Source organism: Manis pentadactyla, chromosome 4, assembly GCF_030020395.1.
Source record: "Manis pentadactyla isolate mManPen7 chromosome 4, mManPen7.hap1, whole genome shotgun sequence".
Taxonomy (NCBI): domain Eukaryota; kingdom Metazoa; phylum Chordata; class Mammalia; order Pholidota; family Manidae; genus Manis; species Manis pentadactyla.
In genome coordinates this window covers 101,779,077-101,806,836 of record NC_080022.1, presented here as the reverse complement: position 1 = coordinate 101,806,836, position 27,760 = coordinate 101,779,077, and the positions used below count along the sequence as shown (strand labels likewise).

General features: G+C 35.7%; 1 protein-coding gene and 1 long non-coding RNA gene across 3 annotated transcripts in view; one reads left to right on the top strand and one right to left on the bottom strand.

Annotated features, from left to right (window-relative positions):
• The window catches only part of LOC130683393 (uncharacterized), a 106,006-nt gene that overhangs the window by 26,089 nt on the left and 52,157 nt on the right, over positions 1-27,760 (bottom strand). The window lies entirely within an intron of this gene.
• STXBP3 (syntaxin binding protein 3) overlaps positions 1-27,760 on the top strand; it is an 81,056-nt gene that overhangs the window by 44,455 nt on the left and 8,841 nt on the right. The window contains exons 8-16 of the mRNA XM_036916630.2: positions 7,483-7,573; positions 10,718-10,842; positions 19,069-19,164; positions 19,298-19,355; positions 24,091-24,156; positions 24,892-24,972; positions 25,832-25,967; positions 26,280-26,386; positions 26,981-27,073. Of these exons, the coding sequence (XP_036772525.1) occupies positions 7,483-7,573; positions 10,718-10,842; positions 19,069-19,164; positions 19,298-19,355; positions 24,091-24,156; positions 24,892-24,972; positions 25,832-25,967; positions 26,280-26,386; positions 26,981-27,073 (853 nt within the window). The remainder of the gene's footprint in view (positions 1-7,482; positions 7,574-10,717; positions 10,843-19,068; positions 19,165-19,297; positions 19,356-24,090; positions 24,157-24,891; positions 24,973-25,831; positions 25,968-26,279; positions 26,387-26,980; positions 27,074-27,760) is intronic.

The window sequence follows — 27,760 nt, the reverse complement described above, 5'->3', positions numbered from 1 at the left end:
TTGATTTTGTATCCTGCAACTTTGCTGTATTCCGATATCAGTTCTAGTAGTTTTGGGGTGGAGTCTTTAGGGTTTTTTATGTACAGTATCATGTCATCTGCAAATAGTGACAGTTTAACTTCTTCTTTACCAATCTGGATTTCTTGTATTTCTTTGTTTTGTCTGATTGCCGTGGCTAGGACCTCCAGTGCTATGTTAAATAACAGTGGGGAGAGTGGGCATCCCTGTCTAGTTCCCGATCTCAGAGGAAACGCTTTCAGCTTCTCGCTGTTCAATATAATGTTGGCTGTGGGTTTATCATAGATGGCCTTTATTATGTTGAGGCACTTGCCCTCTATTCCCATTATGCTGAGAGTTTTTAACATGAATGGATGTTGAACTTTGTCAAATGCTTTTTCAGCATCTATGGAGATGATCATGTGGTTTTTGTCTTTCTTTTTGTTGATGTGGTGGATGATGTTGATGGACTTTCGAATGTTTTACCATCCTTGCATCCCTGGGATGAATCCCACTTGGTCATGGTGTATGATCCTTTTGATGTATTTTTGAATTCGGTTTGCTAATATTTTGTTGAGTATTTTTGCATCTACGTTCATCAGGGATATTGGTCTGTAGTTTTCTTTTTTGGTGGTGTCTTTGCCTGGTTTTGGTATTAGGGTGATGTTAGCTTCATAGAATGAGTTTGGGAGTATCCCCTCCTCCTCTATTTTTTGGAAAACTTTAAGGAGAATGGGTATTATGTCTTCCCTGTATGTCTGATAAAATTCCGAGGTAAATCCATCTGGCCAGGGTTTTTGTTCTTTGGTAGTTTTTTGATTACCGCTTCAATTTCGTTGCTGGTAATTGGTCTGTTTAGATTTTCTGTTTCTTCCTGGGTCAATCTTGGAAGGTTGTATTTTTCTCGGAAGTTGTCCATTTCTCCTAGGTTTCCCAGCCTGTTAGCATATAGGTTTTCATAGTAGTCTCCAATAATTCTTTGCATGTCCGTGGGGTCCGTCCTGATTTTTCCTTTCTCATTTCTGATACTGTTGATTTGTGTTGACTCTCTTTTCTTCTTAATAAGTCTGGCTAGAGGCTTATCTATTTTGTTTATTTTCTCGACGAACCAGCTCTTGCTTTCATTGATTTTTGCTATTGTTTTATTCTTCTCAATTTTATTTATTTCTTCTCTGATCTTTATTATGTCCCTCCTTCTGCTGACCTTAGGCCTCATCTGTTCTTCTTTTTCCAATTTCTATAATTGTGACCTTAGACCATTCATTTGGGATTGCTCTTCCTTTTTTAAATATGCTTGGATTGCTATATACTTTCCTCTTAAGACTGCTTTTGCTGTGTCCCACAGAAGTTGGGGCTTAGTGTTGTTGTTGTCGTTTGTTTCCATATATTGCTGGATCTCCATTTTGATTTGGTCATTGATCCATTGATTATTTAGGAGCGTGTTGTTAAGCCTCCATGTGTTTGTGAGCCTCTTTGCTTTATTTGAACAGTTTATTTCTAGTTTTATGCCTTTGTGGTCTGAAAAGTTGGTTGGTAGGATTTCAATCTTTTGGAATTTTCTGAGGCTCTTTTTGAGGCCTAGTATGTGGTCTATTCTGGAGAATGTTCCATGTGCACTTGAGAAAAATGTATATCCCGCTGCTTTTGGATGTAGAGTTCTGTAGATGTCTATTAGGTCCATCTGCTCTACTGTGTTGTTCAGTGCTTCCGTGTCCTTACTTATTTGTTGCCCAGTGGATCTATCCTTTGGGGTGAGTGGTGTGTTGAAGTCTCCTAGAATGAATGCATTGCAGTCTATATCCCCCTTTTATTTCTGTTAGTATTTGTTTCACATATTCTGGTGCTCCTGTGTTGGGTGCATATATATTTAGAATGGTTATATCCTCTTGTTTGACTGAGCCCTTTATCATTAAGTAGTGTCCTTCTTTATCTCTTGTTACTTTCTTTGTTTTGAAGTCTATTTTGTCTGATATTAGTACTGCAACCCCTGCTTTCTTCTCACTGTTGTTTGCTTGAAATATGTTTTTCCATCCCTTGACTTTTAGTCTGTACATGTCTTTGGGTTTGAGGTGAGTTTCTTGTAAGCAGCATATAGATGGGTCTTGCTTTTTTATCCATTCTGTTACTCTGTGTCTTTTGATTGGTGCATTCAGCCCATTAACATTTAGGGTGACTATTGAAAGATATGTACTTATTGCCATTGCAGGCTTTAAATTCGTGGTTACCAAAGGTTCAAGGTTAGCCTCTTTAGTATCTTACTGCCTAACTTAGCTCGCTTATTGAGCTGTTATATACACTGTCTGGAGATTCTTTTCTTCTCTCCCTTCTTGTTCCTCCTCCTCGATTCTTCATATGTTGGGTGTTTTGTGCTGTGCTCTGTCTAGGAGTGCTCCCATCTAGAGCAGTCCCTGTAAGATGTTCTGTAGAGGTGGTTTGTGGAAAGCAAATTCCCTCAGCTTTTGTTTGTCTGGGAATTGTTTAATGCCACCGTCATATTTGAATGATAGTCGTGCTGGATACAGTATCCTTGGTTCAAGGCCCTTCTGTTTCATTGTATTAAATGTATCATGCCATTCTCTTCTGGCCTGTAGGGTTTCTGTTGAGAAATCTGACGTTAGCCTGATGGGTTTCCCTTTATAGGTGACCTTTTTCTCTCTAGCTGCCTTTAACACTCTTTCCTTGTCCTTGATCTTTGCCATTTTAATTATTATGTGTCTTGGTGTTGTCCTTCTTGGATCCTTTCTGTTGGGGGTTCTGTGTATTTTCGTGGTCTGTTCGATTACTTCCTCCCCCAGTGTGGGGAAGTTTTCAGCAATTATTTCTTCTAAGATACTTTCCATCTCTTTTCCTCTCTCTTCTTCTTCTGGGACCCCTATAATATGGATATTGTTCCTTTTAGATTGGTCACACAGTTCTCTTAATATTGTTTCATTCCTGGAGATCCTTTTGTCTCTCTCTATGTCAGCTTCTATGCGTTCCTGTTCTCTGATTTCAATTCCATCAATGGCCTCTTGCATCCTATCCATTCTGCTTATAAACTCTTCCAGAGATTGTTTCATTTCTGCGATCTCCTTTCTGGCATCTGTGATCTCCTTCCAGACTTCATCCCATTTCTCTTGCGTATTTCTCTGCATCTGTGTCAGCATGTTTATGATTCTTATTTTGAATTCTTTTTCAGGAAGACTGGTTAGGTCTGTCTCCTTCTCTGGTGTTGTCTCTGTGATCTTTGTCTGCCTGTAGCTTTGCCTTTTCATGGTGATAGGAATAGTCTGCAGAACTGGGACGAGTGATGGCTGGAAGGACTTCCTTTCTTGTTGGTTTGTGGCCCTCCTCTCCTGGGAGAACAGCGACCTCTAGTGGCTTGTGCTGTGCAGCTGGGCGCAGACAGGGTTTCTGCTTCCTGCCCGGTTGCTATGGAGTTAATCTCCGCTGTTGCTGTGGGCGTGGCCTGGCTCAGGCAGCTACTCCAAGATGGTGGAGTCGCGTTGGAGCAGGAGCTGCTGGGAGGCTGTTTATCTCCGTCAGGGGCCTCCCTGCTCCCTGCAGCCCAGGGGTTAGGGTGCCCAGAGGTCCCTGGATTCCCTACCTCTGGATTAAGTGACCCGCCCTGCCCCTTTAAGACTTCGAAAAAGCACCCGCCAAAACAAAACAAAACAACGACCACCAAAAAAAAAAAAAAAAAGAAAAAAAAAGAAAAGAATTTTTAAATTAAAAAAAAAAAAAGGTTGTCGTTCGTTTTTCTTTATTCTCCGGTTCCAGCCTCAGGCCTCTGCTCACCGGTCTTTCTGCCCTGTTTCCCTAGTATTGGGGTCCCTATCCCTTTAAGACTTCCAAAAAGCGCTCACCAAAACAAAACAGCAAAAAAGCAAAAAAAAAAAATGGTCGCGCACTTTTCTTATGTCCTCCGACACCCGGCCTCCAGTGCCCGCTCACTGTTCTTGCTGCCCTGTTTTCCTAGTATCCAGGGTCCCCCCACGCACGTACTGTGTCTGCACTCTGGCCCGGATGGCTGGGGCTGTGTGTTCGGCAGTCCTGGGCTCCGTCTCCCTCCTGCTCTGCCTGCCTGTTCTTCTCCCGCCGGGAGCTGAGGGGAGAGGCGCTTGGCTCCCGCGGGGCCGGGGCTTGTATCTTACCCCCTTCACGAGGCGCTGGGTTCTCTCAAGTGCGGATGTGGTCTGGATATTGTCCTGTGTCCTCTGGTCTTTATTCTAGGAAGGGTTGTCTTTGTTATATTTTCATAGATATATGTTGTTTTGGGAGGAGATTTCCGCTGCTCTACTCACGCCGCCATCTTCCGCCCCCTCTCCAGTTTTTTTTTTGTAATTGATTTTTAGTTTCATATAGTTGGGATTAAAAAGATGCTTGGTATTATTTCAGTGTTCTTTAGTTTATTAAGACTTCTTTTGTGGCATAACATGATCTATCCTGAAGAATATTCCATGTGCACTTGGAAAGAATGTATTCTGCTTTTGGATGTAATGTTCTGTATATAACTATTAAGTACATTTGGTCTAATGTGTCATTCAGAGCCATTGTTTTTTTATTGATTTTTCTGTCTGGATGATACTGATGGAAGTGGGATGTTAAAGTCTCCTACTATTATTGTATTGCTGTCAGTTTCTCCATTCATGTCTGTTAATACTGGCTTTTAAGTATTTAGGTGCTTCTCTGTTAGGTGGCTGGATATTTATAATTGTTATATTTTCATGATGGATTCAACCCTCAATCATTATATAATGTCCTTCTTTGTCTCTTATTACAGTCTTTGTTTTAAAGTTTATTTTATCTGAAATAAGGACTGTTATTCCGCTTTTTTCCCCCCATTTTTGTTTGCATGGAATATCTTTTAACATCCCTGTAGTTTCAGTCTGTCTGTGTCTTCATGTCTGAGCTGAGTCTTTGTAGGCATCATATAGATGGGTCTTACTTTTTCATCAATTTAGTCACCTTATGTTTTTTGATTGGAGCATTTAGTCCATTTATATTTAAGATAGTTATTGATAGATACATACTTATTGCCATTTTGTTAAATGTTTTCTGGTTGTTGTTGTCATTCTTCCCTGATCCTTTCTTCTTCTCTTGCTCTTTCCCTGTGTGTGATGACTTTCTTTAGTGTTCTGGTTGTATTCCGTCTCTTTATTTGGTGTGTCTATTACAGGTTTTTGGCTTGTGGTTACAGTGGGGTTTGTACATGATATCTTATGTATATAGCAAACTATGTTATGTTAATGGTCACTGAAGTTTGAATGCATTCTGGCAGTACTGCATGTTTTATCCCCCCTCCTCATTTTATGTACATTTCTTATACATCTTTTCTTATACCTTTTTTTAGTGATTCCTTTAATTAGCTTTTAGAAGCAATTGATTTTACTGCTTTTGTCTTTTAACCTTCATACAACTTTTAAGTGACAGCTCTACTACCTTTGCTATATGTTTGCTTTTACCAAAACTTTTTCTTTTCATAATTTTCTTGCTTCTAATTATGACCATTTTATTCCTCTTAAAGAAGTCCCTCTAACATTTCTTGTAAGAACCACTGATTTAGTGGTGGTGAACTCTGTTAACTTGTATGTATATGGGAAGCTCTTTATCTCTCCTTCAATTCTGAATGATAGATAACCTTCCTGGGTAGAGTATTCTTATCGTAGGTTTTTTTTTTTCCTTTCAGCACTTTGCATATATCATGCCACTCCCTTCTGATTTATAGTTTCCTCTGTAAAAATCAGCTGCTAGCCTTACTGGGTTTCCCATGTGTATAACTCATTGCTTTTCTCTTGTGCTTTTAAGATTCTCTTTATCTTTGATCTTGGATATTTGAATTATTGTATGTCTTAGTGGAGACTGCCTTGGTTTTATCTAGTTTGGGGCTCTCTTTGCTTCTTGAATGCCTATTTCCTTCCCCAGGTTAGGAAAGTTTTCAGGTATTTTTTCTTCAGATAAGCTTTCTACCCTCTACTCTCTTCCTCCTCCTTTTTGCAGCTATAAATAATGCAAATGTTAGGTTGTTTTATGTTGACCCAGAGGCCCCTTAACCTGTACTCATTAATTTTTATTCTTTGTCCCTTTTATTAAGCTTGAGTGTTTTCTATTACTCTGTCTTCCAATTTGCTGAACCATTTTCTGCATCCTCTAATCTGCTGTTGATTCCATCTAGTGTGTTTTTCATTTCACTTATTGTATTCTTCTTTTATGGTTTATTTTTATATTTTCTACCTCTTTGTTGAAGTTCTCGCTGAGTTTATCTACTGTTCTCTCAAGTTTGGTGAGCATGTTTATAACCATTACTTAAAACTCTTTATCCAATAAATTGCTTAACTTTGTATTCATTTAGTTTATTCTGAGGTTTTGTCATGCTCTTTTGTTTTAAGCATATTCATCTGTCTCCTCATTTTGTTTGACTTTCTGTGTTTGTTTTATAGGTTAGGCAAAAGACCTCAACCAGTCTTGCAGGTGTGGCTTTATGTAAAAATGTCCCCTGGGTAGCGTACATGTGCCTGGTGGTTTTGGCTGTCTGGTTGGAGGCTGAGTGGGCGTGGGATGGGGTGTCCCAGTACCTGGGTTCCCAGGGCTTAAGTCAGGGGTCTTCAGGTGGGCAATAGGCCAAGGCCTCCCTAGTGGAACAACTGGGAGTGGAGGGGCATGGTCTGGAGGTCTTCCTGGTGGGTGCTGGCTAGGGCTGCACTGAGAGGGCATCTGGAGATGGAAGGGGCACAGGCAGGTTGAATCCTTGTGGGTGCTCTGCTAGTGCTGCCTTGGTGGGACTGCTGGATCTCTGGCAGGTGTGTTTGGGTGCAGATGGGGTCCAGGAGACTGCCTCGCTCAAGTGCCTAGAGCTGGTGTGAGTACACTCTGACCCATCCACACTTCAGTATGGTAGGGGAGTGTAAATAGTGGTGTTCTCCTTGCTCCCATTCTAACTAGCAGTGTGCTGGGGGAATGTAAACAATCACACTCACCCTGCTCCCATCCACACTAGCAGTGTGCAGCAGGGTTGTAAATAATGGTGCTCACCAGCTCCTCTGTTTCTGGAGAGAGTTTTGGTAGCTCCCCCACCACCTGGTGATGCTTTAGTTCTGGAAACTGGTTTCCTTCACAGTCTGGTTGCTCCTCAGGTCTTTTAAACTGTGGCTTTTGTCCTGTGCCCCAGGGCTGGTGAATCCATGCTCCAGTCCCTCAGTGATATATCCCTTCCTGTTGCAGGGCCATGTTGGGGGTGGGGCTCCCTCCTTCACATATCTCTATCTCATCTGCCATTTTTTATGTGAATCTTCTTATCCCTTGTGTATAAGGCATTCACATAGGCCTTAGTTCTTCCTTAGGATGGATGAATTGCTCTGTGTGTAGGTATAGATTCAGTATGTATATGGGAGGAGGTGGGTTCAGGCTCTTTCTCCACCACCATCATTAGTTTTAGAATTCAACTTTATGGTAGTATAAAGTGTCTTGAAAGAAAGATAATTGTTTGAACATTTTTTCCATTTCTAGTAAACCTCTAGATAATGCCAGTAAGCTTGCCCAACTCGTTGAAAAAAAACTTGAAAATTACTACAAGATTGATGAAAAGAGCCTAATAAAGGTAATGTATAAAAGGCAAATAGTGATTATGCATAAAGTCTATCCTATTTCTTTATAAACCAAGAAGCTGTTGTTCAGTTTTCCATTATTGATTTGGGAATCATTAATATAGATGGTAGTGAAAACTTCAGTAGACAGTGTGGTTTAGTGGGGTAAATAAGGGTTTTGAAGCAAGTGTCACATCCAAATCCTGCCTCTGCTATTTAATTCATAGATATGTCCATTTGGACAAATTTTGTAACTTCTCTGTGCCTAAGTTCTCCCATCTATAAACTAGGGAGTAATAGAAGAATACCTATTTTATAAAATAGAAGATTAAATGAGTTAAAATGTGTAAAGTTCTTAGAATAATGCTTGTCACTGAATAAACATTTAATATAGTTATTCTGTTATTACTAGTTCTGTAGCCTTGGACAAATTATTTACTCTGAGTTGTATTTTCATCTATAAAGTGGATGAGATAACAGGTACCTTGCTTTGTTGGTATGAAGATTAGGCAAGTTAACAAGTGTTTGGCACATATAGGAGTTTAATAAATGGCAGCTGTTACTATCTTACGAAGGTAGTATGAAGTGCTCAGACTGATACTGGGACTTGGGGAATGCCAGCATTTAGGCTTGGGTTAAAGATTGAAGAGCCTGAGGAGAATGACAGAGGAGGTCCCAGAGGGCTAGGAAGCCATACTACAGTAGCTTAAGAATTAAAGGAAGGGACTGTTGGTAGTTTAGAAAAGGAGACAGGCAAGGAAATCAGCAGTTACAATCCTTTGTAGTAAGTAGAATGAGGGAAGAATACATAGAATGTAATGGGAACATAGGCTGGGGCTTAATCTGGAGTCTTGGAAGGTGTTCCTTCCAAGGCCCTTCAGCTTGAAGAATGAGTAAAACACGATAGAGGAGCGGGTCTGTTGTTTGGATAACAGGATTCTTTGGACAGAGCCACGGAGAGAAAGACAAAATTTACAGACAGATTAGCTAGCATAGAGGTGTAAGCTTAGATGTAATATTAGTTTAGACCTTTAAAATGAGTAGTTTTTGGTTTAGATGTCTGGTGAAAGCTGTTGTTCTGGTTGTAGTTAGGAAAACAATGGCTCAGTACACATAACATAGTAATCAGTAAATGTTGGTTGAATGAGGGAAGAGATATAACAGTATTTTAGTAAATATCCCTTTAGTTCTTCATGATCTCAATAAGGAAAAGGCAGAATCAACCCACACAAAAAATAATTTGTCCTTTCCATTCTTTCTGCCTGGAAAATTATACATCTTTCAAATGCTTGATACCTTTCCCTCATTCAAGGGCCAGATAAAGTGTGTTCTCTTTGAAGCCTTTCCTGACTCTTCAGGTCAAGTGATTATTCCTCCCACATTCTGTCATGAGCCCAAGCCCTAATAGAGCACTTACATTGCACTATCTTTTCCTATTCTGTTTCTGAGCACTCATAACTTACATGTATTGAGGGCTTACTAAATGCCAGGCACTGTGCTAAGTGTTTCATGGCATTATTACATTTCATCTTCACCATAATAAAGTAAGGCAAAGATTCTGATTATATTTTGTTCTACAAATGAGAATACTAAGATACTAACCAATTAAACAGCTTGTCCAAAGTTGTACAACAAGAAAGTGGTCAAGGCTGGACTTATACCTAGGTCTTTCTGATTCCAGAAGCTGTTCTCTTAACCATTATACTTTACTATCTCAAGGTTTATTTAAATAAGGGAATGGTTAATTAAAAATTTTTTTAATGATCCTATGTTAATTACTTCTGTCTGCTACATGCAAATAAATAGGCTATGTGTAAACAAATAGAAAATGTTTGTCTGCTGAGTTGTAATCTCTTACTGCTTTGAATAATAATCCAAAGAACTGATTACTTTTTTTAATGATGTATGGAAGATACTGATACTAACAATAATTTTTCCCAGCACTTTTATTCACTGTTTAACGATTAGCACCTTTTGTGAATTTAACAGTGCTTTCATTGTAATTTATTATCTTAGCTGGCATTAGTATATCTTTTTTATTTTTTGAATTAATTTTTAATTGAAATATAGCTGGTATAAAATATTAGTTTCAGGTGTGTAACAGTGATTCTACAGTTATATACATTATGAAATGCTCACCATAATAAATGCAGTTAGCATCTGTCATCATACTAAGTTAATACAATATTATTTGACTGTATTCTCTGTTCTATACTTTTCATCCCTGTGACTTACTACTTTATAAGTGGAAGTTTGTACCTCTTTATCCCTTCCCTTACTTTGCCTGTCCCTGTACCACTCCTATGGCATTTACCAGTTTGTTCTCTGTAGTTATAAGTCTGTTTCTGTTTTGTTTTTTTTTCATTTGTTTTATTTAGATTCCACATATAAGTGAAATCATATGGTATTTGTCTTTCTCTGACTTACTTCATTTAGCATAATGTCCTCTAGGTCCATCCATGTTGTTGCAAATGGCAATATTTTGTTCTTGTTATAACTAATATTCTGTTGTGTGTGTGTGCATGTGTATGACAACCTTTTTTTTTGGTAACCACTAGTTGGGTGAGTATTTAATAATGTGGGTAGCTGTTGAACCACTGCGTTGCATACTTGAAACTAATATAAGATTGTATATCGACTATACTTCAAAAACAAAGCCAATTCTTCTTTATCCACTATATAATGTTTTTAAATAGCATAATGGTTAAGAGCACAAGCTGTGGAATGAAGCTGACCTGGATTTGAATTTTAAGCCTTAATATCGTCATTGTCAAATAGAGATGATATTACCTATCTCACAGGGTTACTATAAGAAATAATATATATATGTATCTTGCTTAGCATAATGTGTAACACAAAGAGCTCAGTGTTTAGGGAGCTGAATTCCTAAGAAAATAGATTTAGTGCAAGCCAAATGTTACTTTTTTACAATATTGTATAATTGAGTATAGCCTCTTAATTTAATTATGAAAGCTTTTCATTTTGTGATCTTTTTTCCCACTATTGTGCCACTTGGATTTTTGTTTTATTAGAATCCCACATTCTTAAGAATGTGACAGAATTTAAGAAAAGTCTCTTTTTGCTTTCTAAGATATTAAAAATGTGATCACACTAAGAAATTGACATTTCTTAAGATAATTTTATCTTGTTATTTCCAGGGTAAAACTCATTCCCAGCTCCTAATAATTGATCGTGGCTTTGATCCTGTATCCACTGTCCTGCATGAACTGACCTTTCAGGCAATGGCATATGATCTACTGCCAATTGAGAATGATACATACAAGCAAGTATAACTTGAAGGCATATAAAAGACATTGTACAAACAGAATAGGATATGAGCACTAATGATCTGTGTAGGCACCAGAAATCCTAAAGCCCCTGTAACCTTTCTTGAGACTTTATCATTCTCTTACTGTCTAACCACAGTCTATTAAAAATATCTTAACCTTGTAAGTTAATGGGCAGCTTGACTACTCTGAAGCTTTTTTGGTGTATTTACTTCTCTAACTATGTCTATAATAGGCCTCATTTAAACAGAAATTTATTTATGTTAAGAGTAAATACCAGGCCCACTACTATGTTTATTGAAGTGGAAACCATATTCAGACTGATTAGGCTGCGTTTATTCTGAACCACATACCCAAAAGTATCTGTGTATGTGTCTTGTCAATGTATTTAAAAAGATTATAAGATTGAAAAATTAAGCAGGATAGCTATTGAGTATAGACACAATTTTATCAGTTAGGTACCTGTTCTTATATTTGCTTTAAAAGTAATGTCAAATAAAAAGCTAAATAAAAAACAGCTTTTCTATCAAGGGACCATTTTACTGTATCTTTGTGCATCGTTTATGAGTGTTTATACATGTGTCTGTGTATATATATAAAAAACAGGTTGCTATCATAATCTCTAAATCCAAATCGGCATTTTTCAGCTAAGATTTGCTGCTTAAGCATAGTAAAAATCAGTTTTCTGAAGTTGCATATATAAATTAATTTAGTAATTTTAATAGATTTAAAGATCCAAACACTTGTGAAAATTACAATAGTGAATATTTTTTCTTAAACCAAATATTGTTAAACTGATTTTGTATTTTGTATTTTTATTTGCATTCTGGTTAAATCCCAGTGTCTGAATTTTTCTCTGTTGTGTTACTGTTAGATGACATAGTAAAATTAACATACCTATTTTTCTAATATAAAAATAGCTTCAAGAAGTTACTCAGAATTTTCAAAAGAAATATTACTTACCTCTCATTTTTTAGGTCTCTAAATCTTCACTGCTTAAGAGTTTTAGAAAAGAATTAAACTGATGGACTCTAAAGGATATGGTTCCAGACTATAAACATACATTTAAGACATTTCTAACCTAGTATTTAAAATATTTATCTCCCTAGGCTTGCTGGTAAGCAAAGCAGTGTTTAGCTGTTTTAAGAATAAAGGAGAGACTGAAAGATGGCAGTGTGAGAGGTGAAACAGAGACCTCCTCCTAACACCACGTATAAAAAGAAAATATAATTAATACAACTAATCCTGAAGGAGCAACAGGAAAGAAGGCTGCGCCAGACTGCATACACCAGGAGGAAAGAACAGACCTCACGAAACATGGTTGGGAACTTTCACGATCTTCAGGCGCTCCATCCCCCTGGCTGGCTATGCTGCTTCAAGGCCCCCCACCGTGATAACAGCCTGCTGCACCTTACCCCCTGGCCAGCCCGTACCTGGCTCGCAAACCAGCAAACCCTGCCCTGGTGTCAGGCCAGCCAGAGGGAAACCCCACCTACAGCAGCTACAAACGCAGAGCATAGAGGCTTATACCTGTGTGTTGAGCCCACTGATTCTGGCAGTGGAGACAGGCATGGCAGACGGGAAGCAGGAAACAGCTCTTTCCTCCACCCAGGCACCAACACCACTTCCCTGTGAACCCTGACATCGCTCCAGGGGCTGAGCAGTTCCAGAGGTAGAGCTTCTGGGCACTAAAGGGTGCCACGTACAAATATAAAATGTCAAAGGAACTTGTTTCAAAGCAAAATCTCAACAACACCAGGAAAAGGGTTGAGTGAGACTGAACTAAAGAATCTTCCTGAAAGCGATTTCAAAATGAAAATCATAAACATGCTCATGGAGGTACAGATAAATATTCAAGAACTCAGGAACAAATTTAGGATGGCGATCCAATCGTTGAACCCAATGGAGGATATTAAAAGCAGATTAGATATGGTGGAGAAGGTGATAAATGAAATAGAAATTAGAGAAGAGGAATACAAATATGAAGAAGCTGAGGCACAGAGAGAAAAAAGGATCTCTAGAAATGAAAGAATACAGAGAGAACTGTGACCAATCCAAACAGAAAAATATTTGTATTATAGGGGTACCAGAAGGAGAAGAGAGAGAAAAAGGGATAGAAAGTGTCTTTGAGGAAGTAATTGCTGAAAACTTCCCCAGTCTGGAGAAGGAGATACTCTGTCAGGTGATGGAGGTGCACAGATCTCCCAAAACAAGGAACCCAAGGAGGATAACACCAAGACATATAATAATTAAAATGGCAAAGATTAAGGGTAAGGACAGGCTATTAAACGCAGCCAGAGAGAGAAAAAAGATCACATACAAAGGAAAACCCATCAGGCTATCATCAGAATTCTCAGGAGAAACCTTACAGGCTGGAAGGGAGTGGCATGATGTATTTAATGCAGTGAAGCAGAAGGGCCTTGAACCAAGAATACTGTATCCAGCAAGATTATCATTTAAATTTAAAGGAGGATTTAAACAATTTCCAGATAAGCAAAAGCTGAGAAAATTTAGCTCCCACAGACCACCTCTACAGTGTATTTTGGAGGGACTGTTATAGATAGAACTGTTCCTAAGGTTAAATAGCTGTCACCAGAGGTAATAAAAAGGCATAGACAAAGAGTATAGAATGTGATACCTAATACATATAAAGAATGGAGGAGGAAGAAAAGGAGGGAAAAAAAGAACCTTTAGATTGTGTTTGTAATAGCATACTAAGTGAGTTAAGTTAGATTCTTAGATAGTAAGGAAGTTACCGTTGAACCTTTAGTAACCACAGGTCTAAAGCCTGCAATGGCAATAAGTACATACCTGTTGATAATCACCGTAAATGTAAATGGTCTGAATGCACCCATCAAAAGACACAGAGGCACTGAATGGATGAAAAAACAAGACCCATCTATATGCTGCCTACAAGAGACTCACTTTAAACCCAAAGACATAAACAGATTAAAAGTGAAGGGATAGAGAAAGATATTTTAGGCAACTAATAGGGAGAAAAAAGCAGGTGTTACAGTACTTGTATCAGACAAAATAGACTTTAAAACAAAAAAGTCACAAGAGACAAAAGAAGGACATTACATAATGATAAAGGGGTTAGTCCAACAAGAGGATATAACCATTACAAATATCTATGCACCCAACACAGGAGCACCTACATATGTGAAACAAATACTAACAGAATTAAAGGAGAAATAGAATGCAATGCATTCATTCTAGGAGACTTTCACACTCCACTCACAGGACAGAACAACCAAACAGATAATAAGTAAGGACACAGAGGCACTGAACAACATATTAGAACAGACGGACCTAATCGACATCTACAGAACTCTCTACCCAAAAGCAGCAGGATATACATTCTCCTCAAGTGCACATGGAACATTTTCAAGAATCATATGCTAGGCCAAAAAAGAGCCTCCGTAAATTCAAAAACATTGAAATTGTATCAACCAGCTTCTCACACCACAGTGGTAAGAAACTAGAAATAAATTACGCAAAGAAAGCAAAAAAGCCCACAAACACATAGAGGCTTCACAACATGCTCCTAAATAATCAGTGGATCAATACAAATAAAGACAGAGATCAAGCAATATATGAAGACAAATAAGAACAATTAATTCAACACCACAAAAATCTGTGGGACCCAGCAAAGGCCATGCTAAGAGGGAAGTATATTGCAATACTGGCCTACCTCAGGAAAGAAGAACAATCCTATATGAACAATCTAAACTCACAATTAACGAAACTAGAAAAAGAAGAACAAATGATGCCCAAAATCAGTCGGAGGAGGGAAATAATAAAGATTTGAGCAAAAATAAATAAAATCAAGCAGAATAAAACAATAGAAAGAATCAATGAAAGCAGGAGCTGGTTCTTCAAGAAAATAAACAAAATAGATAAACCCCTAGCCTGACTTCTCAAAAAAAAAAAGAGACACATAAACAGAATCAGAAACAAGAAAGCAAAAATCACTCCGGACACCACAGAAACACAAAGAATTATGAGAAAATACTATGAAAAATTACATGCTAACAAACTGGGTAACCTAGAAGAAAAGGACAGCTTTCTAGAAAAACACAACCTTACAAGGCTGACCTAGAAAGAAACAGAAAATCTTAACAGACTAATTATCAGCAATGAAATTGAATTAGTAATTAAAAAATTACCTAAGAACAAAACCCCTGGACCAGATGGCTTCACTGCTGAATTTTGTCAAACATTTAGTGAAGACCTAATACCCATTCTCCTTAAAGTTTTCCAAAAAGTAGAAGAGGAGGGAATACTTCCAAACTCATTCTATGAGGCCAGAATCACCCTAACACCAAAACCAGGCAAAGACACCACAAAAAAAAAAAAGAAAATTACAGACCCATATGCCTGGTGAACAAAGATGCAGAAATACTCAACAAAGTATTAGCAAACTGAATTCAGAAATACATGAAAAAGATCATCCATCATGATCAAGTAGGGTTTGTTCCAGGGATGCAAGGATGGTACAATATTAGAAAATCTATCAACATCATCCACCACTCAACAAAAAGGACAAAAACCACATGATCATCTCCATAAATGCTGAAGAAGCATTTGACAAAATTCAACATCCATTCATGATAAAAAGTCTCAACAAAATGGGTGTAGAGGGCAAGTACCTCAACATAATAAAGGCCATATATGACAGACCCACAGCCAACATCATACTTAACAGCAAGAAGCTGAAAGCTCTTCCTTTAAGATTAGGAACAAGACAAGGATGCCCACTTTCCCCACTTTTATTCAACATAGTACTGGAGGTCCTCACCATGGCAATCAGACAACACAAAGAAATAAAAGGCATCCAGATTGGTAAAGAAGAAGTTAAACTGTCACTGTTTGCAGATTACATGATATTGTACATAAAAAGCCCTAAAGAATCCACTCTAAAACTACTAGATCTAATATCTGAATTCAACAAAGTTGCAGGATAAAAATTAATACACAGAAATCTGTTGCATTCCTATACAGTAATGATGAACTAGCAAAAAAATAAATCAGGAAAACAATTCCATTTACAATTACATCAAAAAGAATAAAATGCCTAGGAATAAACCTAAACAGGGAAGTGGAAGATCTATACTCTGAAAACTACAAGACACTCATGAGAGAAATTAAAGAAGATACCAATAAATGGAAACACATCCTGTGCTCATGGATAGGAAGAATTAATAATGTAAAAATGGCCATCTTGCCTAAAGCAATCTACAGATTTCAATGCAATCCCTATCAAAATACAAACAACATTCTTCAACGAACTAGAGCAAATAGTTCTAAAATTCGTATGGAACCACAAAAGACCCCAAATAGCCAAAGCAACCCTGAGAAGGAATAATAAAGCTGGGGGGATTACGCTCCCTGACTTCAAGCTCTACTACAAAGCCACAGTAATGAAGACAATTTGGTACTGGCACAAGAACAAACCCATAGACCAATGGAACAGACTAGAGAGCCCAGATATAAACCCAAGCATATATAGTCAATTAATATAAGATAATGGAGCCATGGACATACAGTGAGGAAATGACAGCCTCTTCAACAACTGGTGTTGGCAAAACTGGACAGCCACATGCAAGAGAATGAAACTGGATTATCTATCCCCATACACAAAAGTAAACTCAAAATGGATCAAAGACCTGAATGTAAGTCATGAAAGCATAAAACCTTAGAAGAAAACATAGGCAAAAATCTCCTGAATATAAACATGAGCAACTTTTTTCTGAATGCATCTCCTCGAGCAAGGGAAACAAAAGCCAAAATGAACACATGGGACTACATCAAACTTAAAGGTTCTTTACAGCAAAGGACACCATCAACAGAACAAAAAGGCATCCTACAATATGGGAGAATATATTTGTAAATGACATATCCAACAAGGGGTTAACTTCCAAAATATATAAAGAACTCACACACCTCTACACCAACAAAGCAAATAACCTGATTAAAAAATGGTCGGAGGATATGAACAGACAATTCTCCAAAGAAGAAATTCAGATGGCCAACAGGCACATGAAAAGATGTTCCACATCACTAATTATCAGGGACATGCAAGTAAAAACCACAATGATATCACCTCACACCAGTTAGGATAGTCAGCATCAAAAAGACTAAGAACAACAAATGCTGGAGAGGTTGTGGAGAAAAGGGTAACCCTCTTACACTGCTGGTGGGAATGTAAGCTAGTTGAACCATTGTGGAAAGCAATATGGAGGTTCCTCAAAAAGCCAAAAATAGAAGAAGCATTTGACCAGGGAATTCCACTCCTAAGAATTTATCCAAAGAAAACAACTCAGGTTCAAGAAGACATATGCACCCCTATGTTTATCGCAGCACTATTTACAATAGCCAAGATATGGAAGCAACCCAAGTTCATCAGTAGATGAATGGATAAAGAAGATGTACATATACACAATGGAATACTATTCAGCCATAGAAAGAAACAAACGCTACCATTTGCAACAACATGGATGGAGCCGGAGGATATTATGCTCAGTGAAATAAGCCAGGCGGAGAAAGACAAGTACCAGATGATTTCCCTCATATGTGAAGTATAACAGTGAAGCAAAACTGAAAGAACAAAACAGCAACAGACTCACAGACTCCAAGAAGGGACTAGTGGTTACCAAAGGGGGAGGGATGTAGGAGGGTGGGTGGGGAGGGAGGGAGAAGGGGATTGAGGGGTATTATGATTAGCACACATGGTGTTGGGGGGGTCATGGGGAAGACAGTGTAGCACAGAGAAGTCAAATAGTGACTGGGGTCATGGGGAAGACAGTGTAGCACAGAGAAGTCAAATAGTGACTGGGGCATCTTCTCCACTGATGAGCAGTGATTCCAGTGGGATATGCGGGGGACACCATGGTAGTAATCACATTGTTTTTTCATGTGAAATCTTCATAAGAGTGTATATCAATAATACCTTAAAAATTAAAGATTTAAGAGAAAGAGTAAAGGAGAGATTAAAAAAATAGCCAGCAATACTCCCTTTTTTATCATCAGAAAAGTTCAGGGATAAGAGTAGATGGAAGCATGAACTCCCTGTGGTTTGTGCTTCATCACAATGTTTAATGGAAACAGGAAATTCTCAGTGTCCAGATTCTATTTTTTCTCTTGGTGACCTCTTAAATGTATTCTTAACATTGGATTGTCATCATCCTTTAGTATTGTTAGGCTTGCCACTTTAATCTTTGTTTATAAATCAGAAGTTGAAGGTATTGTATTAGTACAAAGTATCATTTTAAATGATGAAATGTCTACTATCCTTAGTGTAGACTTGTAATTAAGCACAATAATTCTACCTTTGGTCCTGTATAATCATAGCCACATAGGTAGCTGGTTTTCTGGTGGGACCTGTAATTTTGGGGGCTACGGAAATGGTTGTATTCATATAGCAAAAGTTGGCATTTATTATCTGCACTCCAGAGCTAGGAAAGCTCAGTGCTGTCCTTCATCTTGGCTCAGGAAATTAAAGGTCCCAAGGATGATTCAATCTCCCTAACTCCACAAATAGAAGGAGGCTATCTACGTAAAAAAGAGAAGGGGCAAATTGCATTTGGGGAAGCAGTCACGAAGCCCATTTTTTGTAGTTTCATGACCTTGAATTGCTGCTCACTTCAGCAGAACTCATTAAAGCAGTCACAGTTTTCTATGGCTACATTAGTTTTTTCTTTCATTTCCTTTTCCATTTTTTAGTCGTTATTCATTAGGGAAGAATGTAGAAACAAATAATAATACATTTGTGAATTTTGTACCAATTCTGAACCTTCAATATTTAATAGTGTACATTCGGGGTAACATTTCTGTTCTTCATGTAATGAATGTTTAATAATTGTACTGATAGTTATTACATCAAAATAGAGTTTTAACTAATTAGAACACAAATTGTTAGTATATTCAGTCTTTTTCTTAAAGTTGATTGTAGAACATTGAATTTTTGTTTCATAAGATAATATTTTGCTCTAATAAAACTAGTATGACAGCTAAACCTACCATTTAAAAGAAGTAAAAATGTGTTGGTAGGTACAGCCCTTTTATTTTTCATGTAAGGATATTTGAGGAGGTATCCCCTTAAATAATGAATTGACTCTATGTACTGTTCAGTTTCTTGAGCTATGTCTTATGATTGTAAAAATATTTCTTCCACATTTGGGGGAGAAAAATAATCCAAAAGTTTTATCTTCTACTTGTAGATATAAAACAGATGGGAAAGAAAAGGAGGCAATCCTTGAAGAAGATGATGACCTCTGGGTCAGAATTCGACATCGGCATATCGCGGTAGTATTAGAGTATGTGAACCCATTTTATTTTTATCCCATATTTTTTAGACACTAAATACATAGTAGCACTTTTTTCAGTCTTAAAATATTTCTGTAAAAATTACATTTTAGAAATTTAAAGAATTCTGTCATAATTTGACAGGGAAATTCCCAAGCTTATGAAGGAAATTTCATCAACAAAGAAAGCAACTGAAGGAAAGGTAAGTATTTTTCACTTTCAAAATAATGGTGAAGGTGAATCTTACAGTTTGTGTAAGGTTTTTATTTTATCTATTTAACTTTGCATTTTGGGAACTTTCTAACATACACAAAAGTAAAGATATGGAACTCCCATGTACCCATTACCTCACCTCAATAGTTAGCGTCATTTTGTCTATATATATATATGCCTGCAGAACCATCACCTAAATCAAGATAGAGGACATTTCCATCATTCCTGAAGTTACACAGTAATGTCATCTGTGAATAAATAAAATTTTGCCTGATCCTTCCTCATCTATATACATTTTAAACTAGTTTTCTTAGTAGTTAATACCTCCTGGCTCTATAATGTAGACTAGAACTGGTGATAGAGGATAGTTTTTTCTCATTCCCAACCTTAGGGAAAATGTGTTTGACATTTCATCATTGAGTATTATGTTAGTACTATGTTGGTTTCAGGTTATTTTAGATACATCCTTTATCAGAAGAAGTTCTCTTCTGTTCTTAATTTGCCAACAGATTTTTGTTTTTGTCTCTTAAGTCAGGAATGGGTATTAGATTTCATCAAATGTTTTCTCAGTATCTATTAAAACTAACATTTTTTCTCTATTATTCTGTTAATGTGATGAATTACATTAATTGATTCCCTTATATTAAACCAACCATGCATTCCTGGATAAGCTATACTTGTTCATGATATCTTATCCTCTTCCTGTATCACTGGAATCTATTTGCTAATATTTTGCTTGGGGTGTTTGCTTCCAGGTTTATGAGAAACATTTCCAGTATTACTCCTTTTGTTTATGTTCTTGTCAGGTTTTGGTAGTAGGATTATATTGATCTTTAGATGAGTTATAATGCTTTCCCTCTCATTTTTATTTCTCTGGAAGTGTTTGTGTAAGATTGTTGTTATTTGTCCCACTATTGCTTGAAAGAATTCACTAGTGAAGCAATCTGGAAATAGAATTTTTTTTATGGAGAGATCTTTACTACAAGTATAGATACAGAGCTGTTCAGATTTTTATTATTTTCTCATATCACTGTTGGGATATTGCATTTTTCAAGAGATTTGTCTGTTACATCTGTGTCTTCAAAAATCCTTTTATCATCCTTTCAAAGTCTGTAGAATCTATAGTTTATCCTAATATTGTTAATTTGTGCTTTATCCCATATACTATAAATATCTCATATATATTATTAAAATTTTAATGAACCAACTTTTGTCTTTGTTGACTTCTCTATTATATGTTAGTTTTATATTTAATTGATTTATACTCTTTATTTCCTTCCTTCAACTTTCTTTGGCTTAATTTTTCTTTTTCTAACTTCTTGAGTTAGAAGTTTTAGAGCTCTAATTTTCCATCTTTTTTTTTCTCCTAGTTTATGTATTTGGTTATTCTCAACATTGCTGTACTTGCATCCCATAAGTTTTAGAATACTTATTTTTATTTCAATTCAGCTCAAAATATTTTCTAACTTTCATTGTGATTTCTTTTGGCTCTGTTATATAAAAATATGTGTTTTAATTTCAAAGAGTTTAGAGATTTTCTAACGTATTACTGAGTTGTAATTTATACACTGGTCAGAGAATATGCACTGTATGATTTTAGTCTTTTGAATGTTCAGACTTGATTTGAGCCAGCATATGTTGTAGTAAAAGCTCTATGTGTATTTGAAAAGTATACAAATTCTATTTGTGTCAACTAAATCAAATTGGTTAATCATGTTATTCAAATCTTCCATTTCTTTACTGATTTTTTTGTCTTTTTTTTCTAACAGTTACTGAGAGTGGTATATTAAAGTCTCTGATTATGACTGAGTCTTTTTCCTTATAATCCTATAAACTTTTGAAGCTGTATCGATTGATAAGTCCATGTTATTTAGAATCATTATAAGATGGTTTTCTTTCTGTTGAATGTATCCATTATCATCATAAAATACCATTTTTTATCATTTGCAATATTTCTTCCTTTAAAGGCTACTTTGTTGTTAATATAACCATACCTGCTTTATTTTTGTTAGTGTTTACATATCTTTCCCGATCCTTTACTTTCAACTCTCTGTCTGTACGTTTAAAATATGCTTCTTAAAAAGAACTTGCAGTTGAGCTTTGTTTATTCAATCTGACAATCATTTATCTTTTAATTAGAATACTTAATCCTTGTATATTTCATATAATTATTGATACAGCCAAATTTATGTCTACCATCTTGGATGTTTTCTGTCTTATCCTTTTTTCTTTTTCTTTTCAGTCTTTTTATATCATATTTTTTTAACCTTTTTCATTTTATCTCCAACGTAAACTTGTTTTACCTTTTAGTATCCTTCTTATAGCCATTATGTTGGGCCTTATAAAATGTACCATTATATTATCACAGTCTACCTTAAAGTACACTTGTGCCATGTCCTGAATAATTCAAGAACTTTAAAATAGTTTAACTCCATTTATCTCCTTCCTTTTCTGTGACAGTGTTGTCATGTTTTACTTCAACTTGTGCTTATAAACTTAAGAATTTATTTTTGTTTTGAAATCTCAGTAGACTTTTATATTACCCATATATTTATGAACTCTGTTGTTACTTAATTCTATCACTCTTCAGTTTTTCTGTCTGGGCTGGATGAAGTCTCTCAATTTTTGTTTTTATCTAAGGGTGTCGTTGTTTTGCAAGTGTTTCAGAGACACTTTTGCTGAATTTAGAATTCGAGGCTGGCAGTTTTTCTTTTCCTTTCAGCAATGTAAAGATTTCAATATATCACTTCCTTGCTACCATAATTTCTGTTAAAGAAGTCAGCTGGCATGTTATTGTTATTTTCCTGAGGTAAAATGTGTTTTAAAAGATTTTATCTTTGATTTTTAGCAATCTATGACCATGATGTGCCTTAATGTGATATGTTGTTCTTGGTATTTATCCTCCTTGGGTTTGTAGAAGCTTCTTGAATCACTGGGTTGGTAACTTCCATCATATTTGTACAATAACTGGCCACTATTTCCTCTCATCTTGATGCTGTCCTATTCTCTCCTTCCCTTGTAGGATTCCAATCACTTGTATTTAGATTTTTTTGACCGCATTCTACATTTCTTATATTCTGTTCCCTTTCCCTCCCATTTTTCCCATCTCTGTGCTTTAACTGAATATTTTCTATTAACCTGACTTTGAGTCGCCTACTTGTGTATTTTGCGTCCAGCCTTCTGTTAAACCCATTCAGTGTATTCTTTTTTTTGGTTGAGTTATAAAGTCCCCCCTTTATAGTGTACAGTTCTTTGTGTTTTGACAAATGCATACTATCTTATAACCATAATCAAGATACATAACAGTTCCATCATTCCTGCCTCCCTAATTTCCTTCTACACCTTTGTAGACAACCTCTTTACCCATCTCTCATTCCCTGGCAACCACTGATCTGTCCCTATAGTTTTACCTTTTCTAGAATGTTCTGTAAATGGAATAATATCAGATGGCTTTTTTCATTTAGAACACTTGCCATTCATCCATGTTGCATGTAACAGTAGTTTCATCACTTTTTACTGCATAGTAGTAGTCCACTGTATGCAGCACCAGTTTATCCGCAAGTTGCAGACAATTAAGTTTTTTCAAATTGTTTGCAACTGTGAATAAAGCCACTCTAACCATTCAGGTTTTGTGTGAACAGGTATTTTATTCATTTGGGTAAATAAATAATTAAAAGTGGAATTACTGGTTCATATAGTAAATTTATGTTTAACTTCACAAGAACCTTTGAAACTGTTTTCCAAGGGGGCTGTACTATTTAACAGTTCCACCAGCGATGTATGAGAGTCTTTCATTGTATTTTTAATTTCAATTATTGCATTTAGCTCTAGGACATCCATTGAATTTTTAAAAAATAAGTTCTAATTCTCTGTTGACATATTCCATCTTCTCATCCATTTAGTCCATCTATAACATAAATATGTTATTTTGAAGTCCTTATCTGCTATCTGCAACATGTTGATCATCTTGGGTCTACTTTGATTGTTTTATCACTTGAGTATTAATCATTTTTTCCTGTTTTACATGTCCAGTAATATCTTATTTTATGTTAGACATTGTGGGTGATAAACTGCAGAGGCTCTAAATGATGTTCTTGCTACAAAGAGTATTGCGTTCTGTTCATGCAGACAGTTAATTTGCTGATGAATAACCTTCTGTAGAGACTTCATATCAGGTTTTGTTATGAGTGTTTTTCACTTTTGCACTTACTCCAAATGTTTTGTACTTAGTCCTAGGACTGAATGTCTGGAATGTTCACTTAGTACTCTATAATTTTTCTGAATCAGAGAATGCCAGTATTTTCTTAGCACTAAGACCCTCTGAAATCTCTCTCAAGCATTTAGCCACCTGAGAGTTGTTCTCTGCAGACTCTAAGAGTTATGCCCTTTCACTGTGTTCTGGAAATGTCCAAGAAAAAGCCAGGGTGAGTGCAAGCATCACTTCCTGTGCTTTCCTTCACTCAGGTATCTTAGCTATGACCTATTTTTTTATCCATTGCCTGAATGCTGTTTTCTTATTTATTTTGTCCAATTTTATGTTAATTGGTGGAGGGAGAGTAAGCTTGATATAGCTTCTTTATTGTGGCTGAAACTGGAAGGCTTGAAATTGTTTTCTTTAAATTTTTTGCCAAATATTTAGTAACTTAACAAATATTTTCAAACACAGGATTTTAAAGTTATATCTGAACCATAAGTTTGCTTTAAAAATGTTTCATTTTTCTTAGACATCGCTTAGTGCTCTTGCCCAGCTGATGAAAAAAATGCCGCATTTTCGTAAACAGATTACAAAAGTAAGTAGTATTGTATATGAGATACCTTATTGTTTTTAGTTTATTAGTCCATTCAGTTCTGTAATCAAGTTTAGCAATGGATGTCATGGAATACTTAGTGTTAGTTGTCCTCTAAAAACTTATCCCAAATATCTAAGCTTTCCAATAGTGTTCTATCTATATATAATCTAGATTTATATAAATTCAGCTTAAATTTTTTGTGATCTTTCTTGAAAAGCCAAATAGATTAAGTTTAGTATTTATCACCTTAATTCAGCATTGGAATGACCAGTGGCTGCTATTCTGCTTGGTTCTGTAATAGTAGATATAAGAGCAGTTAAGCTGTGTGGGCAGGTCAGCTATTTTTTACAGTTCCAGTCCTTAGGAGTCATTATCAGAATAATCTTTTCACATTAATTATTTATCATATTTCACACTAATCAAGAACCAGTAATATAAATTTAAACTTTTTCTGCTGTACTTTAACTACCTCACTATTTTTTTCTCATCTTAGTTTTTTCATTACTTGTAAACCCAAATTCAATCCTTCCTTTTTTTTTCCTATCTGCCTATAGTCCCCAGTAGATCGTATTAATTCTCACTTTTTTCCTACTCTTGAGCTGATTCCTTTTTTACATGGTACCTCCTTTTCACCTAAGCCCATACATTCCTTCAGGCCACCTTAAAAGTTTAATATTATCAACTGCCCAAAAATAAGTTAAAATGCTTTAATGATTGGTATCTTCTATTTTTCAGCAAGTTGTCCATCTTAACATAGCAGAAGATTGCATGAACAAGTTCAAGCCTAATATAGAAAAGCTCTGCAAAACTGAACAGGTATGTGCAGAGTCCGAAATAACTATGTTCACTAATAGATTTCCACAATGAATTTTTTAAGTTACAGTGAATCACAGAATCTTTCTTAAAAGGGAGCTCACCAAGGCAGTATTTAATACATCATTACCTACCAAACTTAACAAGTAACTATACAGTATCATAGTAAGTAGCCCCTTTTAATCTGTGATTATGCATTTTTGGTTGAATGGGATGATTTATCTGTTGGGAGCTTATTTCAGGATAGTATTATTGTCAGGCCTTTCAGTGGATGCAGCATTTAGTGTAGCATCCTGCCGATTACTGTATAGGCACATTTAACTTGTTTTAAGAGGCTCCTCTTTAATGTCAGAATTGTTTAGATCAGTGCTGTATAATATAATGCAAGTCACATGTAATTTTAAATATTCAGGTAGTCACATTAAAAAGGTTAAAAAACTAGTGTAGTTAATTTTAATAATATATTTGACTTAAGCCAATGTATCCAAAATACTATCATTTCAACATGTAATCAATATAAAAATTATTAGTGAAATATTTTACATTCTTTTTTTCACACCAATTCTTCAGTCTAGTGTTTTGACCTATATAGCACATCTTAATTCAGAATAGCCACATTTCAAGTGCTCAATAGCCATACTGTCTCATGACTACCATATTAGCATAGGTTTAGATTAATGATTTTCTTCTCTGAATTATTTTTTGATCTCTACATTTTGTATAATTAATAGTTTAAAAAGTGATACCCATATTTTCCTGTGACATATCAGTGTTCCATTAAATGTGGCAAGATTTAACAATAGATATTTTTAACTGATAAATTAATTTGGATTATAGACCACTGACTTTTATTTTCATTAAGGACTTGGCACTGGGAATTGATGCAGAAGGACAGAAGGTGAAAGATGCTATGCGAGTACTCCTTCCAGTTCTATTCAACAAATATGATAATTATGATAAAATAAGAGCAATCCTACTTTATATCTTCAGTATTAATGGTAATAGAAACTTTATTTTCATGTATATATTAAAATATACAGCTCTAAAAACACTTTACAATATGTGATTGTATTTAGTATTTATATATTTACTATTAATCATAAGAGAATCTTAGAAAATTCCATGATAGTTGCTGAAGTTGATTAAGATAAGTGGAAGGAAAAATATGAAATTGGGAGAAGACTGAAAGGTATATAATTTAAATGCTTGCCTTCTGTTTACAAAGCTTTATTCATAGGTACTGCCTGAAACCTTGAATTGATTGTGGTGGCAATTATGTGACTTTGCACTCATATTTTTACTTACCTAAGGAACTACGGAAGAAAATTTGGACAAGTTGATCCAGAACATAAAGATAGAAAATGAAAGTGACATGATTCGTAACTGGAGTTACCTTGGTGTTCCCATTGTCCCCCAAGTAAGAAATCTTACATTCTATACATACATATATACATACATATATATGTGTGTGTGTGTGTGTGTGTGTGTGTGTGTGTATATGTATATGTAAAAGCATGTGTAGTTATTTGCATTAAATGCTTTCTTATACAGAAATCCATGTGGACAGTCTTCTTTATTTCACTCTATAATTTGGTTAGTAAGGCATTAAAAATTTTTTTTCCATATGAGTAATTTGGACAAATACATTTTTCTAGTGAATTTATATCTTATGGCATCTGTTGTAATTTGCTTTTTATATTTTTCTCTTTATGATTCATTTATAGAAAATTTTGAAAGAACCCTATTTAGAATTTCATTTTTTCCCATCATGTTCTATAGCGTTTTTGAGTAAATGTATTTTCTGATAATATTAAAGATTTTATGACTAAGGCACAAAATATTGTGAAGGAACGTGACCACACTCAGGTTTTTTAAACAGGCTTTTCTACTGTTCAGTTTTAAGTCAAATAAAACATAGTATTTCCTGTGAATTAAATGTCTTTGTTAGAAAACTTAGTAAGAGTGTATCACTAAGTAAAATTACTGCTTTTTAATCTTTTCCTCTTACTAGTCTCAACAAGGCAAGCCATTAAGAAAGGATCGGTCTGCAGAAGAAACTTTTCAACTCTCTCGGTGGACACCTTTTATCAAAGATATTTTCGAGGTAAAATTCATTAAATTGTATTTACAGCCTAAGTGCCCTCCTGCAGAGTATTCTTTACTTCTTGTAAGTTTATCTGTCAGTCTGTAGTACTGAGAGTGTTCACAAAAGAAGGCTAAATCTGGGGTCAGGGGAGCAGAGGAAACTTACTAAATTCATTCCTTGAAGACCTCACACAAACTCACCTCAAAAAAAATTTTTTTAATGAAAAAAACTGCTGTTTTTTTCATAACTGTCTGTATCAGACATATGAATAATTTATTTGAATGAAAGTTCAACAGAATATTATTTGTCTATGACGACTTATTAGAAAGTGTTAGACTTCCATATACCTGGAAAAGGATTTGTGAATAAGATGTAAACCTTAAAATAATTTGCTGTTCTATCCAACAGATGATCAATGCCTTTAGTACTGTTTGTCTTTAGAAAGTAATGTTCAGTTATAGAAAATTAAAAATGAACTAATGAAAATTGCATATGAACTCAACAAAATCATGACATTGATTCTTCAGTCATAATCATAAAGTTCCACTCATTCTAATTTTCCTTCTACTTAAACCCCAATTTCTACTTCCTTTGGGAACTGTGTACAGTTTATTACTAGGGTTTTTCTGTTTTGCTCATCTAATTTTATTTCATTACACATAATCATATGTGAAAAGTTTTAAAAATTTAGACTTTGTTTCCTAC